At 39.1% G+C, this 18,010-nt stretch overlaps 1 protein-coding gene across 1 annotated transcript in view; it reads left to right on the plus strand.

Moving 5' to 3' along the window:
• The window catches only part of CARMIL1 (capping protein regulator and myosin 1 linker 1), a 193,631-nt gene that overhangs the window by 154,327 nt on the left and 21,294 nt on the right, over positions 1 to 18,010 (plus strand). The window contains exons 32-34 of the mRNA XM_018069977.1: positions 10,532 to 10,549; positions 14,493 to 14,559; positions 14,854 to 15,050. Coding sequence (XP_017925466.1) covers positions 10,532 to 10,549; positions 14,493 to 14,559; positions 14,854 to 15,050 — 282 coding nt within the window. The remainder of the gene's footprint in view (positions 1 to 10,531; positions 10,550 to 14,492; positions 14,560 to 14,853; positions 15,051 to 18,010) is intronic.

The following is an 18,010-nucleotide window of genomic DNA, read 5'->3' on the forward strand; positions in this document are numbered from 1 at the left end:
TAATCTCCCATTGCCAAAAAAATTTGGAACATGGGATGAGTCTGATCGTGTTGCTGAGATGCCAGGAAAAACTTGCCTAATCTAAGCCCTGTCTATCAGCTTGCTCCAGCTAACTGTCAAGATGTCTTGGGTAGAAGGAATTTTGGTTGTATAGGAGAGATACTGAGCTTGGACCACCCTTTGAGGGGAGCTGGGTTTTGTTCCATTTGCAAAATGGCATTCATTTTGCAAACCCCGTTATCTTCAGCAAGGCTGGTCACTTTGTTCTTGTTTTCTTCAGCAAGCCTATTTAGCATCAATATTCTGGCTGAGGTAATGTATACAGCATTATGTTGTTATTCACCAGCTCCCCTTGAAAAAAAAAAACAAAACTGGATCTGGCTTCAGTTTTGACTCTATGATTACAGATAGATTATATAGCACTGAAGCTAGGTGAATGACTATGAGTGAGGTAGATATATAGGTAATAAAATACTTATGAGCAATTTGCTTTTATATGGGGTTTGAAAGTGGAACAGAGAAAAGTTTGGAACACTTGGGCTGGCAGCATAAAGATCTGAAACCTCCAGTTCTGGTGACAGAGTGAACAAACAGGCACTGATGTGTTTCAGAGCCTGCCCACATACTCGCAAGCAGGGTACAGAGTGGCTGTGGCTGGGAGGATTTCCCTGACGTAGTAGAAAGTTGCTATCCATCCGCTTCAAAGTTAGGTGTAAACAGCACAGGCAAGACAGAATGAAATATCACAAATGGGCCCATGAAATCCACCACTGAAAAACAGACTTTTAAATGTTATTACTAGTATTTTCTGTTGCGAGAATCAGGACTTTCTGAATACCAAACTGTGCAGTTAACATTTATTAGCTTCAGCTTAGGGTTTGTTTCTCATCCAGCCTTTAACAGCAGCCTGAGAGCCCATAATATGAAAGACTTGTCAGTCACACCAGAATTTGCTAGTCTGTTAAATGAGTTGTGAAGAACACTGGGAGTGATTGAGTTGGTCCAGCGTAGGATGTGACTGCCGGAACATTATGCATCTGAGAGTTTCTGATCTCTCTGAGCTGCAGTACAGTCAATTGATGCTTCCCTAATCTACAGCTGTCTTAGTTGTCTACATTTAATTAGAGCTGCATTGATGGTAATAAGTCTTTAGATAGAAGCTGTGTGTAAGTAAGATGGAAAGAAAAATCTTCATGCAGAAAATTACTTACCGTTCTCAGGTTAAAGGAAAAACCATGGCCTGCTTTTCAGAGCTTAGACTCAATCATGAATTAACTTCGTAAAATACTTTGGTTTGTCTAAATTTTTCTGTGTGTATATAACAAGTATGACACATTTTAAACTCATACATGCATTGTAAAACTTACTTTAATAAAGTACCCTTTTTTACTGAGATTGATCATCATGTATCTCGTTGTGTGTTATTGTGTTGGTAGATACTAACTGATTTTTATTTGCATAATGCTTCAAGCTGTACTTTATTCTTTTATAGCCATTAGTTCTTTGCAGAAGTAAGAGATATTATATAATGTTCAATTCCCCATCAAAAGGTAATGGAGCGTCTTTGTTAGATTGTGTTTAACAGTTATGTTGTCAACCTTTTTGGCTTTTTTAGCTGTTTGAATATTGTTTTTGCTTCCAGAATACTAAAGGGAGATCACTAGAGTTGAGCCACTATTTAAAGACATTTTGAGAGAAATAGCTTTGTTTGCTAAAAATCCACATACCCATCTTCTAAATATCCGTTTCAGCAATATAATTTTATTACTGTGGGTAGTAACAAGCAAACAGACAGGATGAGTATTGGATTTAGGGCAAAGAAGAGGTTATTTTCATTATGAAGAGGTATGGTAGGAAATTGTTTGAAACATGTAAAAAAATTGTAGCTTGTAATACAGAAGTTTGCTTATAACTCTTCTTTAAAGCATTTCGGTGTAAGATTGAAATGCTTGGATAGTAAACTACACTTGAAAAAAAGCTTGTGGCTTATAGAAAGGACTACCTGCAATGAATATTGAATCTTAGCTGTTTTTCATCTGTTTCTAATTTCAACCACAGAAATTGTTCTGTGACTTTACTGGAGAAAAGTTTTTAAAAAACTGATTAACATATTAAAGTTTTAGTCTTTATTGATCAATAGATTTCATCTGTACAGTAGAGAAGAAAATTTGCAGAAGTAACAGAACACTGGTGGGTTGGTGGTGTATGTTTTTTCCTGGGAGTGTACTAGCTAGCCATTGTCAAAGACATAGCAGATGAGTCCAGTATCCAGGTGAAGACTTAGCACCCTGTGTGTTCTGAAGGACAAGGAGTGTATGGACCTCAGTGTTTTCAGAGAAAAGGGAGAAATGGCACTCACCACACCAGAATTAAATTTATTTTTTAGAAAAAGGAAAAAGAAAACTCCTAAAGCACCACCTGAAGGCTTTTCTCTCCCCTGCCCCCATAGCAAATTAGAATTAAAATAACAGAAACCTATTCTGTTGCTTTCACTGGCAGAAGGAGAAGATCATGGCACAGACTCAGGCACAGGTGCAGTGATACTGTAGGAAGAAAAATTAAAGTAAAGGTTCTCTGGTGTGCCCTGACATACTACCACATCTGATTCTTGTTGCTCATTTTTTACCTGCGGCAGAATTGTCTCAGGCACAGAGAGTCAGCTTTTTGGATGAAAGACTGAACACCTACTGCAATAAAACCCTGTTTCCTGTTGGACTCCGTATGTTCTCCTGCGCTATAAATAAAGCTCTAGCTCTGTGACTGACTTAATCCAGCAAAAATCATTATTTTTGCTGAAAAGAGCATTTCCACTTTCCCCTGCACACAGCTAGCACTTTTCTGCCCACACCCTTATGCTTGTACTGGTGTTCACACAGCCTCACTACAAACTGGCTGTGGGAATTGATTCAGCTGACAATTAAGCTTTTTACAGAGGATTTCTTTCCCAGGTTAGTTTACAGACTGACTAGTCCTCTGGCTGAGTCCACAAAACAGATCCTGAGCGGCAGGAACAAGCAGACAGGAATGAGGGCAAAGGCAGCAGCCTGGATGAATGCTGGATTAAATTGATTGTGACACTTGAGTTTCTCTCTTGTATGCATTAGCAGAAATGGGCCTTTGATGTGTAGTAAATACAGCACTCTGTGGGAAGCTAGAAATTGGCATTATGGTATGTGAGAGCATTCTTGGCTTCTGAAAAGGCTCCATCACAGGCATGCAAGCAAATCTACTGCAGTGGGAGTCCAGTAATATTTGACTCACCCCAAACTAGGACAGTTTATAAAAATATCACCCAGAAGGAGCACAGCACAGTGCCAGTGTCCTCCCTAAGCCTTTTCCTACACGTGGAGAAAATAAAATTTTCTCCCTAGTTGAGAAAATAAAATAAAAGGGGAACCAGTGTGGTCCTTTTACAGAACCTGCAAATGTCTTGTTTATTTGCAAATTGTGTGTTAGCCTCACCATTAGTATTATGAATACATTAACTTCAATTGTGAATATTTGTTATCTGTCGTTTCCTGGGTTCCTTTACATGTAGTTTTGCAGCTTCCTCACTGCCTGTTGAGGTCTTTATCTGTGTTTATTCAATGTCTGTTACATGTATAGACTACAGAATACAGGCTTATGAGGGGTTACATGTTCACAGCTTAAATGCTCTAAAAGAAACCTTGCTTTCAATGTCTCTTCTTGGTCTCCGAGTGAAAGGAGATGATGGATAATTGATATATATTTGGTTTTTCTTAAACCAACTGAGATTTCTTAGTCAGAATTCAAAGCTGTTTTTCATAGTTTTGGGTACATTATTGGCACAACCTGAAGTAAATGAAGAACATCATAAACTGTCTCTAATAACAGTACTCCATACTTGTTTAAGAAAAAAAAAGTAGTGTAAAATTGGAGGCTGTTTTCTGCTTGGGTTAAAACGAGAATTTTGGAATGCAGCTGCTGGGTACTCTGTTTGTGTGGTGACACTTCTGTATCAAGCGCTTGTCTTCCCATAATACTGATGCTTTGTTTTGCTCTAGTGGACACAGATTTGTGTTGAGGATGGAGGGGAGGGTATGTAGTTGTTGTGATTTAAGCCTCGCAGGCAGCTAAACACAAAGCTCACTCTCCCTCAGTGGGATGCATGACAGAATCAGAAAAAAGATAAAACTCATCATTTTATATAAAGACAGTTTAATAGAACAAAAAAGGAAGGAAAAATAGTAGTAATGTTAAAAGAATATACTAAATAAGTGATGCACAATGCAGTTGTTCACCACCTCCTGGCTGATGCCCAGCCAGTCCCCAAGCAGCAGGCCACCACCCCGTGACCAACTTCCCCTGGCTTTATAAGCTGAGCATGATACCATATGGTATGGATTGTCCCTTTGGTCAGTTGGGGTTAGCTGTCCTGGCTGTGGCCTTTCACAACTTCTTGTGCACCCCCAGTTTCCTTGCTGAGAAGCTGAAAAGTCCTTGACGTAGTGTAAGCACTGCTCAGCAACAATTGAAAACATCAGCATGCTATCGACATTGTTTTAACGCTAAATCCAAGGTACTAGAAGCCAGTCGATGTTCAGCACAAACAGATACAGAATAATTTTTCCACAGCCTCTGTTTGTAAGAACCTTCTTGTTATTTCCCGTGGTAGATTAGCAAGAGCTCCTTTGGAGTAGTTCTTGCCAAAATCTGTACTCTGGGATCTTTTGCAGAGGCACAACAGCAAACAGCATGAGAATAACCTCTGATAATGCTGTTACTGTAGCATACACCTGTCTGCAGCCTTGATGTGTCTCAATTCAGTTAGTATCTGGCAACTGTTGTCTCAAATGGTTGAGATGTTTTTTGTATAGGTTGCATGGTCCTTTCTACTGCTTTTTGATTCTTCCAGCAACTCAAATGAATAACTTGGTATGAGATACTTATATGTGTTTTATGGGAGAGTCTTGTTTACTCAGAAATCTGGAGAACCTACTGAAAATAGCACATGCATGAGTCTGTCTCACTAAGACTGCTTCATGGTTCCCACTTCATGCAGAAGAACATAAGGCTTGCAAATTTTTGCTCTGCAAAATTGATACCTCATATTGCAGGGATAAAGAACAGTTGCTCACAGGAAGAGGTGAAAGAAAGTCTTTGTTAGGGCAGGAAGTTATAGAGTACTGTTAGATTTTGCTATATTTTGTCAAGGAAAAGGAGATTAGGATGAGGTGGGTTACCAGAATGGGAACTTCAAAATAGATAAATAAATAAAATCAAATATACATAGTGCCAAAAGACTAGAAGACGGCTTCCAAGTTATGAAATCTCATCCCTCCTGTCATTGACAACTGCATCACACAGCCCTATTCATGAATCTGTCAGGCTTACTCTCAAAACATCTTTCTGTTAGACTAGAGGAGAATTTAGAGTTAAACAGATGCTTTCTTCTGGTGTTCTTTAGGTCAACTAAAGCCAAAGTGGTGGATTTATCTCTGCAGTGAGATCTTATCTCATGTTAGTAAAGATTGAATTACTGTGAATTTTTGAGGTCAGTAGTGACAGGATTAGAATACTGATCTGAAAGCAAAAGCACTAAAACTGGTGAAAAAATGTTCAAGTAAACAGATATTAAAGAAAACTAAAAGAAAAGAGGAAGAGAAAAAGACAGTGATTGAAAACTCAGGTTAGTTTCATTCAAAGTTGATCAGAACCTCTTTTTATTTTGTACAGTTTAGTGGTGCGTCATTTCCAATGCCATACTTATTGGTATTTAGATATACTGTATTTAGATACTCCTGGGGTAGCTCGTGTCTGCTACTCTCTGAGAAACTGCAGAATCCAGTGCCTTGTTGCCAGGCAGCACATAATTCTATGCTTGTGGGTGAGCAGTCCTGCTTTGCAGGGTAGGCTTCTTCCTCCTCTTTCATGGTGTTTCTGTCATTCCCAGGCTCATGTGCTGTCTCATGACTGTCTGACCAAGCAACATTATTTGAATCATGTGTTACATTTAGGTACTGTCACTCTGTAGATCAGCTTTTGAGTTTTGCCATCCTCTCTTGGGTAAATATGATTGACCTGCTCTATCAGTTTGTTTCAGAAAAGGAACTCAAATACTCTACTCAAGTATTTCTGTTTCTCAGACAGGGTCTTAGAATATTTGCTAGTTTCCTGTCAAGATATTTCCTGTTTTCAATAGGGAAATATCTTGACATAGTAATTCCTGACTGGACTTAAAGTTCAGAAAGTTGAGGGGTTTTTTTTTTTAGTATATCTCAAAGTGTCTGTGGAGTATAAAGATTTACTGTGCATGCTGGAAAGATGTCTGAAGCAAATTTCAGTGAGAAAAGAACAACAGCTCAAGTATGCCTGGGTTTTCAGGAGTAAAGCTTCCCATCATAATTCTGAGCACAGTCTACTAGTCCACTTCTCCATCCAGGGTGAACTGTGTCTGATTCACTGTGATAAGTCTCCTTGTAACATTTCTCCTATCAAATGTCAGTGCAAGCAATGCATCATCTGCCCCCAAAGGGTCTAACAGTGGGGGCAAAATTACTGGTGTTTTCTGCCTGGATGACTACTTTTCCTTTTGGTAGCTGTTCACTTCAGGCTGTTGGAAGGAAGGAGAGATGTAGAAGCTGTGTTGGTTCTCAGTCCTGGGAAGCTGAAAGGCAGACAGGTACAGCAGTTCTTGTTCCCAAAATCGTAGAATGGTTTGGATTGGAAGAGACCTTTAAAAATCATCTAGTTCCAAGTTCCCCTGCCATGAGCAGGGACATCCTTTCACTAGATCAGGTTGCTCTGAGCCCTGTTCCACCTGACTTGAACTTCCATTCAGGAGTATGTTGCCTCAGAGTTGCTTTTATGATATGCTTGCCCAGGGCACCTGATACATGTGAAAGCTGTTTTTAAAGAATTGCCTAAGGATATCATAAACGGTTGTCCACCCCCTCCATATTTGCAGAGTTTAAGAGCTTTTTATTTGTACTGTATGGAAGATTAGATCACGAACAAAGTAATTTTTGCATCATTGTTTGCCAGCTGAAGGTAATGAACAATGACAAGCAAGCAGGTTGTGGTGACTTGAGGTAGTTTGTGCCATCAGACCTGCTGCAACTCTCTGTTCTACACTCAGTTTTTAACTAAAAGAACTATAAAAATTAAAGTGGTTGGAACTATCCTTTTTTATTATCTTGAAGCCCAGCTGATGTAGAAGATGCTAGTATCTTCATGAGCAAGTAGAAAAGAGAACTGATGATATGGAGAATTGCTTTTTCTCTTGCAGGTGGTAGTTTCAGGCAGAATTCCTTGCAGGGTACTAATTCAGAACATGAAATTAAACATTCAGCTTCATAGTTTTAGGAACCACTCAGTTTAGTTTATGCATCTGATTTTTTACTTTTCATAATAAAAGCTTTGACTGTTTGTATGCAGTTATGTTTATTAGCGGGAATTTTACATGACTTGAAAGATACAAGCGCAGAATTATTAATTAAAAGAATATATTAAAATGCTTGATGAAATATCACAGAGTACATGAGCCATATCTCAGCAAGTAGAAAAGCAAAAGTTTCTTGGCTAGTAAAATAAAACAAGCTCAAGGGCAAATCTATTGAGCTTATCTTACTGCAGTGCTACTCCTTTTCTTTCAGAAAATGTTTCTGTACAAAGTAATTCTAAAGGTCAGGCCGATTTAGATGAGATTAATTGAATTAATTCAGAACTATAGCACTGAAATAATTCAAAACCACTTCTCTTAAAATTCAGCTCTTGGAGAAGTAAATAAACACTTCCTGAAATTCCTATATGCATTATTTGTATATCATATTTATTTACACTATATATATTTATAGATAGTATTTCCATATAGAGGACAGAACTCTGACAGATAAAGTTAAGGACTAGATCCTCTGTTGATGTAAAAATGCAAAGCTGCTACATTCAGGACAGTTGTATCTAAAAACAGCAGCCTATTGCAGCTTGGCTTTGGTGTCAAAAAAACATGTTAGGGTCTTTGCTCTCCTGTCTGCTGTAAAATACTCCATTAGCTGTCACGCATTTAACTTTCCAAGGGCAATGGCACTCGAGGGGAGATTCTAAGGACACTGATTCAGGTTACCATCACTGCTAGTGGGAAGTACATAGCTGAATTTCTGAAGCCATGCTTCAGGATTTTACCCTGGAAATCATGTCATAAAATCTTCTGTAATTGAAGTAAGCAATACCAACTTTCTAGTTTCCAAGGTTTTCTATACAGATGGTGAGGCACCTGCATGTGCAAAGATTCATATGCGAAAAACAGAGTTGGTCAGTTTACTGCTCTGCTTTATAAAGTATACCTGAAGATTTTTATTTTTTTCAATGAGACAACAGATGTGTGACAGCTGTGTCAAAAGGAGTTAGGAGACTAGAAGCAGCATGGGAAATGTTGATTGACTGAAGGAGTGTCATGGCAGCTTTGCAGGTCATTCCTTACAGCAAAAGAAAACAGCAGGATTTGCGATAAAATTCCCTGTTTTCTTATACCTCTTTCTTAAAAAGGCATACCCCACAAAATACATATAGCTGAAATGGTATAGCACTGATTAAAAATGTTCTGTAAGAATCCTTTAAAGTGTTTTTTCTGACATCTCAATTCCCAGTGGCACATTGTAAAGATTCCCCAATGCAACTTCTGCTTTTGTTTGGGTTTAGTTTTCTTGGGATTTTTGGTTGTGGATTGGTGTTTCATCTCAGCAATGGCCCATGTACACTTGGAGGCAGACAACCTTATTTTCAATTATGCTGAGAGCAAACATAAGCGTTGAGTGGCCTCATGGTCTGTAGCACTTCAGGGGTCCAAAGACTGGCATTAGCTTCCCTGCAGAGCAGCCAGATTCCTTGGTGACTTCAGGCAAGTCCCTGAGTCTTAGCTTTGCCTAATGATGCTTCCTTGTCTAAAGTGTTGCCTGCTGTGTGCCTCCTTCTCCTTCCTTGCTCCCCACCCACAAGCTCTTTAGCACCTTTTAACTTTTAAGTGACTCAGTAGTGGCACTAACTTTGGTGAGATCACTGAAGTCTGGAAGGTAGGAGTTTCCATAAGCCCTTGTTGAATCAGGACCATAGACTGTAAACTCCCTCAAAACCTGAGGTTGTTTCCATTTATATGTGTGTTACTTTGCACTTTAGCCCTAATCACATTTCCAGCTGCTTGTAGAATATAAATAACTTTCCTGCTTATGCATTAAATACACAGAAGCCAGTGGAGTATTGCCGTTGCAGATTTATTTTTTTAAGTGGGCTGGAGAACTTTTTTTAAGATTGTTTCAGTTTTCAGATATTTATCAATGGATTCTGCAGTCTCCCCAGCAATCTCTGAGCAGCTATAGTGAACGGTAGTACAGAAGATGGGCAAGAGAAAAGAGAACATAGATTCTGACAGAGAAATTGAGTAAGAGCGTGTGTGTATGTGGGTAGCATACAAAAATGAGAGTAATGAGGAGTTTTGCCTGAATCACTGTTAGCTGAGAGCTCTTGTATAAAGCCAAAGTTTCTGAAAGTAAAAGAAAATAAAGACAAAAAACCTCAACCAAACAAAAAAAACCCAACAAAACAAAACCTCAACAAACAAACAACTAACATTGGGGACAGTAGGAAAGTAAAGGAGAGGAGCTGTGTGCAAGAACACGCAGCACTTTCTTGTCCAGAAGTTTAATACAGACTGTGACTATTGACTTCTGCCGCAAACACTCTGCACTGTTGTTACAGCAGCAGTTCCCATTCAACCTGGAGACAAACCCATACATCTAATAATTGTTTTTCTTAGTCTAAATCAAAGAGGACCATGACTGGTCATGAGCCATAGAAGAGGTGGGACATGGCATTGCATCATTTCATATGATGCTGTGCTGCTTTCTTATCATTTCTGAAGGGAAGAGCAAAAGTTATGCATTAGTAATGGAACAGCATTCCTCTAATATGCCAAAAGTGCTCGAAAGTCTATGCCTCTAAACCTCCTTATGGGAAAGAGAAATGCTGTTGCTTTGGAATAGATTTATTTAAACCTCGGGAGAACAAACTTGCATCCTTTTTCATTCCTTCAAGAGAAGCTTTATTTTATTTTCCTTGCTTGCCTGCTTTCACAACAAACTGCCAATTTTCAATTCAGAATCTTCCTTCAGACTGGGAAATAACAGAATTACATTTTTTTTTTATCTCGCTACTGGTGCCAGCAAAATGAAAAAAACTCAGCACATTGGGACAGCAGGTGTCAGGTTGGCACCATTGGTGAGTGCCATATATTGGAAACAAATGTCAGAAAACCTGAATTTGTCCCAATATAGATCAAACAAGAGAGATCGCATCCTTCTCTGGTTGTCCTCTGGAAATACAAAATGTGTAGCACCTCCAAATAAAAGGGATTTTTACCTCATTCCTGCATGTCACCTCTCCTGCTAAGATTTCCGAGTGTTTTGGCTTTAGTTTTCTTTATTTTGGTGGTTTCTGGTTTTGCCTCCTTTCCTGAGAACTGCTATTGCTTTGTCTTCCCCATTCATATTCTTTTTTCTTTCTTTTTTGCTGCATGGAGACTCTCTGCTGTACAAGTGTAAGTATTTTTTTAGCTCTGCTGTTTCTGGCCTACTTGTTTATGTTTTTGTGCTCCATTTACCTCTGTACTGCCTTGTGAGTCTCCTGGGAGACTGTACTGCCATCCATCTGCACCTACAAATGAAATAGGCAGTGGTTCAGGGATGAGGCTGGATTTACAGAAAGGTTCAGCTAACATAGCATCTGAATTTAAAGGATCCCTTGGCTTTAATACCAAACCAAAGCAGAGTACTGATGTTGGAGGTGTAAGCATAAATGTTACTGCCCAGAAGGAAAATCTATTGATTTGGTTTTATATTCAAGCATCATCCAGTTTAATGAAAGAATAGTCCTTAACACATTCTTGAAGCTGGAAAAACGTGCACTGTTTTGCAGGAAGGAGGGTTGAAGGGAGACTGGTTGGGGAGCTCAATTTGAAGAGGGAGCAGCAAGTTGCTCATTAGTTTGTTTGAAATCTTTTGAAAGGGAAGTGACAGCAGGGTCACAGAGCTTCCCTGTATCTAATAGGATTGAATTTAAATTACTTTGGAGTAGGAGGAGAAAAAAGTGGAAATAAGCATGTCCCTCAGCGCTGAGAATAATTCCAATTATCTGTATAAACAAGGAAAATAGAGTATCTGAGACCCTGTTGCTAAAAGTACATTGCTTTCTAGCATTCAAAACAGAGTGATTTTAGTTGATCTTTTTAATTCCCAAGGTACTAGTGTTCCTCCACAGTTGGTAATATAATTTCAGAAAACTCCAGAGAGCTCAGATAGTTTTGAGGGGAAGGCAATCAGAAGGTAGGAATCTGGGAAAGTGATCATGGGAAGAGATCTTGGGAGTTAAAAGTTAGCATGGACACCGACAGTGTCTAAGTAAGCCCTTATTTGGGAGCGTAGTAGAAATTTTGCTGGTTCCCATCTACTGCAGAGGGGTACATTCATGAAGCCATCTCCAGAGACCTCTGTGGCATAGGTGCACCCAGACTTCCAAGAGGTCCTCTCAAAATCCAGAGATGCAACTAATATTTTCATTTGTTCTGCCAAGCAGCCTACAGTGTGCTCATGGAAAAGTAGTCAAAACAAGGAAGTGGTTCAGGAGGTGGTCTGCAAGAATGGCAAGTTTCTGGAAGTTGTGGAAGAAGTGAAAGAGGGGAGGTTGATACTAATAGTTATTCCTCTGTAAAAGCCATGAGTGAAACATAAGGCAGGAGAACCATGTTATGCTTGTGGGGCCAGAGGTGGTGGGAAGGCAGAAGGTCTGACAAAGCTGAACTGCTTCCATGAGCTATGGAAATCGGGGCTGGGGGGTTCAGATATCTCCTCTAGGAATGACATGTGCACTGCTGCTGTAGCATACTGTGCGGTGGCTGAGATGTTAAGCAGAGATTAATCCTAATATTTTGTAAAAAGAGCGCACTGGCCTATTTAAATTAATGCTTTGACCCATTTCGCTCTGTGTGTGATCTAGAAGTTCACTTGGCAAGAAGCCTTTCATCTGTGCATTTCCTAAACAGGCTAGAAAACAGAAGGGTTTCAAATAAAATTGTATGTAGAGCTGTTATTCATGCTGTTAAAGCAAATGGGAAGCATCTCTATCCCTCTGCCTTTATCCCCAGCAACCAAGCTGCTGATGGATGATGCCAAGCTGACAGTAAGTTATAGCAGTGATCAGCACGAGCTCTTCAGGGTCATCTGGGGGCATTTTCTTGTCTGGGAAGGAAGATGAAATCACTGTTCCTGGCTGTTGGAGATGTATTGAGAGCATTTCAGTCCTTGCACACGAACCTCAAAACTTTCCGTGTGCTGTTTTGCATTGGTGCCCTGGGCTGATGCAGCTCTCAGGTTGTCTGTGTTCATCCAGGATCCACTCTGAACACTGGCCATGGCTGTGCAGTTACTGAGTGATGAGAGGTCTCTCATCATCTTCATTTTCTGTCCTGCTTTCTGATCTTCTTTAGCACAAGTTGCTGTATTATTCTACTAGATGTAACTTCCAGTCACATCACCAAAAAAAATTAGAAACAGACCAAAATGCATGCAAATATACCTTAACAAGGGAAATGGGCTATGTCTGGAAATAAAACCAGGACTACTGATAGTGACTCCTAATTGCTGTCCCCCAAATGCTGAGCTGTTTCAACTCTTCCTTACAAGAGGTGTGGATGCCTTTGGTTGTTTCAGGTTTCATGATGGATCAGCAGCTGTTGAGATGTGCAGTTCAGAGGCTGCCCAGCTGCCTACCTGTAGCACAGTCCACTGCAGTTTTGGCTGAAAAAGTTCAGTACCTCTCCAGCCACTTGCTGTTGAATACATTGCATTTAATTTATTGGTAACTCTGAAAGTAGTGTCTGAACTTTCAGCAACATTTCACCTGCTCATTAATGTGAGAGTAAGTCCCCTCAGGTGGCCAGCTACTTCCTGGCTGATCTTGAAACTATTGTGTCATTTATGAATGGTTGTCAAATGTGGAAGTGGAAACCTGCAACAGCTGAAGGTATCTTTTTTCCCCAATGACATGCATGGCAATAAAACCAGAACTCTGTTGCCCAGGTAGTGCTATCACTGCCTGCTCTGTAGTCTTCAAGTCCTTTTCTCATCTTGAGAAGATGGGTAATAGCTGTTCTGTCACAAAATCTGCCATAACCCTGAGCGTGTGAGTAGTGGCATAATAATCCTCGTAGCTACTTAGGAAGTATGAATTCAGTACATGCAAGTCTATGCACTGAATTTTCCATACATAAAAACTAGTGAGTGTTTACCTTAAATAGTTCTTGATTTACCTGAAATGTCAGTGCCAACTCTGGTTTTTCCAGCTTATATAAAATTGATGCTGCTAAATTTTATTAACAATTTTGTTAATGAGTTGCAAGCTATAACAGCTTCCTGACTGATAGTCCAGAATTTGAAGCCACTAAGCTTCAAGACTAGCAAGTAAATGGAAGTATATGGATATCACTAAAGCCAGAATGTACAACTCTACCACAAAAGGGGACCATTTTTACAGAAGCTGAGTCATTTTAAATTCACTCTTAAGAAAATCTGCAGGTCAACCTTTAAACAGAAAGTGTTACGATGCTGAGCTATTTTAAGAGGTTCAGAATTGGTGATACATGCATTTCCTGTAGCAAAACTACCTCTCTTGCCATTCCAACTTTCAGAAGAGTTCAATCAAGGAAAGAAGGGCAGCTTTCTTCCAAAATCAATAAACTTGGCTCTTAAGTCTGGGTATTTGTGCTCTTAAGGCAGCATATTCTTTTTTTCTGCGAACGTGATGATGAGAAGTGAAGTAGCACGTAATTCAGTAACTATGTTGAGTGTATGCTGAAGTAACTTTCCACCTATTCCCAGCATATCTAAAATCCAGAGAAGTCATGCGTCTGCTGCAGATAACTGCTCACACTGACATGGTATTTTTGTTTTTTGAAGAAGGGCCGTGTGCTCCAAAGCTCATTTTCCTAGGAAAGTTTGGTGAGCTCTATGGTGGTGTCCAGAGGCATAGTTTCGCAGTAGCATGTCACTAACAAATGAACTGAGGACGTGTATCTTGTGTCAGAAATAAAAGCTAATACAAGGGGGAGGCTATTCCTGGTATTGTCATTAACAGTGCAGTACTGGACAAAGTAATTAAATATTTTGTCCCTTGTGATCTCAAATATAGAGGTGAGGTTTTAATAGTTCCATTGTGGAGGTCAAAGACTTAATGGAAACTTGGACAGTTTCCATAATCATCCTGTGTACAGCCTACAGTTTTAATGAGAACACTAAACTACCTCTCTGATTCTGTTCAACATAAGTTGAACAAAACATCAGTTTAGAAAAAGTTCTGAGGAAAAAAACCTATTCCCTTCTGATGTTAAACACAATCAGATCTTGAAATGACTCAGAGCCTTGAAGAACTGATTTGTTGTCATTTCTTCTGTCCCCTAAAGTAATTTTTGTTTTGTTTTATGTTGATAGATGACTCCTAAATCAAAAAGAAAAAGCATCCACAGTAGAATGCTCCGGCCGGTGTCCAGAGCTTTTGGTAAGTGAGAATTTCATAAAACTATTTTACTTCTGTACTTACCTGAGGAAGTTCTAGGTAATTCTCCTTCCATCTGGACTGCATTTGAGGCCCACACTGGCTGCTTTGTTTTGTGACTCTGCTAGTGTGTTTGATAGTAAATAGTTGCTCACAGTGCTCTATCTGCTCACAGACATGTTGTGACTGAGTTCTCTAAATGTGCTTATAATTGTTTGCCACAAAAGAGAGAAATGGCATTGTCTTTTGTTTAAAATATCATGTTAAATCTAATGAGAAAGTTTTGATTTCTCTTAGAAATGGAATTTGATCTAGATAAAGCACTGGAAGAAGTACCTATCCATATAGAAGACCCACCATTTCCTTCCAGCAGGCCAGACAAACGAACTTCTGGATTCATTTCAGAGCTGCCATCTGAAGAAGGGAGGAAACTGGAACACTTTACAAAATTAAGGCCCAAAAGGAATAAAAAGCAGCAGCCCAGCCAAGCAGCAGTGAGTCTACGTTAAAATATTCGTGGCAATGTCATGTGTTGATTGCTTTTTACCGTGAGTCAGGTCTTGCAATGTAACAAGGAAAACTGTTAAAGTTTTAAAAGCCATAAGCAACTACTTAGTTCTTCTTCTGGTATTCATATCTTTCAGTGTGCTATCCCTATTACAAGCTTTTTGTCTTGTTTGACATGGCCTAAATCCAGGATAAGTTTTATCCTTTTTTGTTTTACTTCTGTTTTTTTCATGGAAGCAGTTTCTGGAGGTACTTGGAGCTTTCACAGGAAATGCACAAAATATCATGAGACTTTTCAATTATATTGCAAGGGTTTGTTAAGTTTTAATCCTTTTTTCTGCCTACATTAAGAGGTGGTAACTTGGCATGAATTCTTATTTCTGTCAGCTCTCAGAGGAGCTATTCTGTGACACCCAGCTTCCCACAGCTCCTTAACTGCAGATGGTGTTTGGGCCAGCAAATCTGCATAGTCACAGATCTGCTTTTCATGCTGAAACCTGCCTTAGAAAAACAAACCAGAAGAGCACTGTCTGTTTACGAAAGGCATTGGTGTGAACTCCATATATGCGCGTGGAGTTCCTGCAGATCCATTTCCTTGGCGTACCACATCAATAAAGATTTATTTCTGTGATGGTGTGTCCTCGGGGTATGTAAAGAGAGATCTGGAGGAGCTACAGAGTTATCTCACAGCAACAGAGCACAGCTGATATGATAAGTAGCCCTTATCGAGGGGCAGCCATTGCTTCTCTGAGTTAGGCTGCCTAGTAATGAATGCCTGTGGCCTCTTCTGCTTCTTCTTGAGGATTGTCAACAGGGAGTATTCTTAAAAATTTCCCTTATACTGGGAAAGATCATATTGGGCAGTAGAGTGCTTTTTTGCATCACTTGGAAATGGAGAAACCTTCAAGTAAAGGGGATATTCAAGCCAACTTTCCATTCCCCTTGTGCTTTGCAGGGAAGGTTAGAGGTAGCAGGAGGATGAATTTGTCTCCACATATTGAAAACACATCTGTGTTTGCGTCTTCCAATTCCAGTGCTGCAGAATGCACATGTTTTCCCAGTTGCTTCCAAAGTTACTCAGCTCATCCTGTGCCATCAGCACTGGTATGTGGAATGAGTGGGGACATGGGAGGGGCAAGTGCTTTGCTACAAGGCATGGAACTAGGATATACAATACCTTGTTCAATAGAAACAAAAAGGTTACTCCTTGTAGAGAAGAAGTGTTACTTCCCATGATAGTGGGATATTGTGGGAATGCTCATCTGTATTGAATTAATTAGGAAATTGGGAGTTTATTTAGTTGCAGAAATTGAAAGGAGCTTTTTTTTACTTAAACTCATTTGTCCCTACCTTGTTTTTATGAACCGTTTAGTTCCTTACTAGTTGTGACCTTGTAACAAGTTCAAACAAATTTTTAAAGGCTTAAAATGTTTGTTTTGATGCTTCTGAAGATGAAAGCATTTGAAATGTGAGAGGCAAAATCTTGACCTTTTCTGCCACTTAAAGCAGACCTGTTGGGTTGATTGCAGTTCCCATTATTTGTATTTAGTAATTTAAGAGATCTCAGATAATCATACTTACACTTCTCCGTTTTTTTGGAAAACAGATTTGTTCTTTGTAAGCTGAAAATTGTAAGAAAAGAAAGAAGACAATGGGGAAAAAAGGAAGAAATGCAAACTTTTAACTTGGGTTGGGTGGGCAGGCAGAAGAAAGATTTATAGTTTTGTCAAAGTTTTTACTGAAATGAGTGTTCAGAGGGGGGGAAAAAAGAGAGGCAAAAAAACCCCTCAGCACTACCCACCCCAAAGTAGCTTTAACTTTGAAGCAAAATGACAAAACAGTTGTTTATAATTTAGATTTTTTTGAGATCTTAACCTCAGGAGTTCTTCCCACATGTGTGAGGATTTAATACAGCAAAAGAGATGAATCTGTAATTTATGGAAGAGATTGTGATTCAACTTTTTTATTTCTGCTTCAAAGCCCTGGAAGGCTTGCTTTTAAATTTAAGTTTAAAAAGAGATTAAAAATTGAAAAATTAAAACTTAACACTTTTTTTTTTTACATTAGGACAGTAAAACACAAGATAAACCAGAGTTCAGTCTTACAGTTAACGCTGATCACTAAAAAGCATTACAATAAACAGTTGTAAGAAAATCCTGTGCCTTGAGGGCCTTATTTGGCCCTCAACATTTGTGTACATCTTTAGTTAATTTGTAGGAACTTGCTGCTGTTTCAGATGCAAACTGTTTTCTTTTTTTGAGGTAGATCTTCTCATTTGCTGTAGATCATTGGATTATGGAATTACTTCCTCTTCAGGAGATGCTTTTGCTTTTGATACTTTATTGTTTGTTCCTACTATCTGGAGGACTCCAGTATCAATATTAAGTGGTTTCTCATTTCTGTTAAAATGCGTCAGCCACTTTTAGTTTGCGTGTTTTGGTTGAGATGCCAATGATATCACCAGTGATAACAGGCTTTTGACTGAGGTGGTCACTGGTGTGACTGACCCAGATGTTAGTATGTGCAGTGCTGCCTAGTCTCAGATGCTCCAGCTAAACAAGTTCTCTACAGAAAATATCAAAGGTAGCCAAGCTGGAAATCTGATAAATCACTGTGCTTCTTAGAAGAGAATAGGTTTTATAGAAAATCTGTTGCCAGTTCGACTGTCAACAAAGCAGTCGTTACCAGGTGGACTCTTTTCACATCACTTTTAGATTGCTACAGCAGGTATCAATAAAATATTAACTAATATCTTATTGAACAAATAATAAATACTAGACTTCTAACAAGGTTCAGCCATGGAAAGTATAAAGTTTCATGGTTGTGTCAAAGCATTAGTTCATATGAAGTCTGTTGTCCTGACTTAATGAGACTGTGTTTGATGTTAAAAGCCACTTTTAAGAGTATTTATTTTTCTTTTTAGAGACATGGAAAAGAGCATATACTA

Source organism: Manacus vitellinus, unplaced genomic scaffold, assembly GCF_001715985.3.
Source record: "Manacus vitellinus isolate BGI_N305 unplaced genomic scaffold, ASM171598v3 scaffold_17_pilon, whole genome shotgun sequence".
Lineage (NCBI taxonomy): Eukaryota > Metazoa > Chordata > Aves > Passeriformes > Pipridae > Manacus > Manacus vitellinus.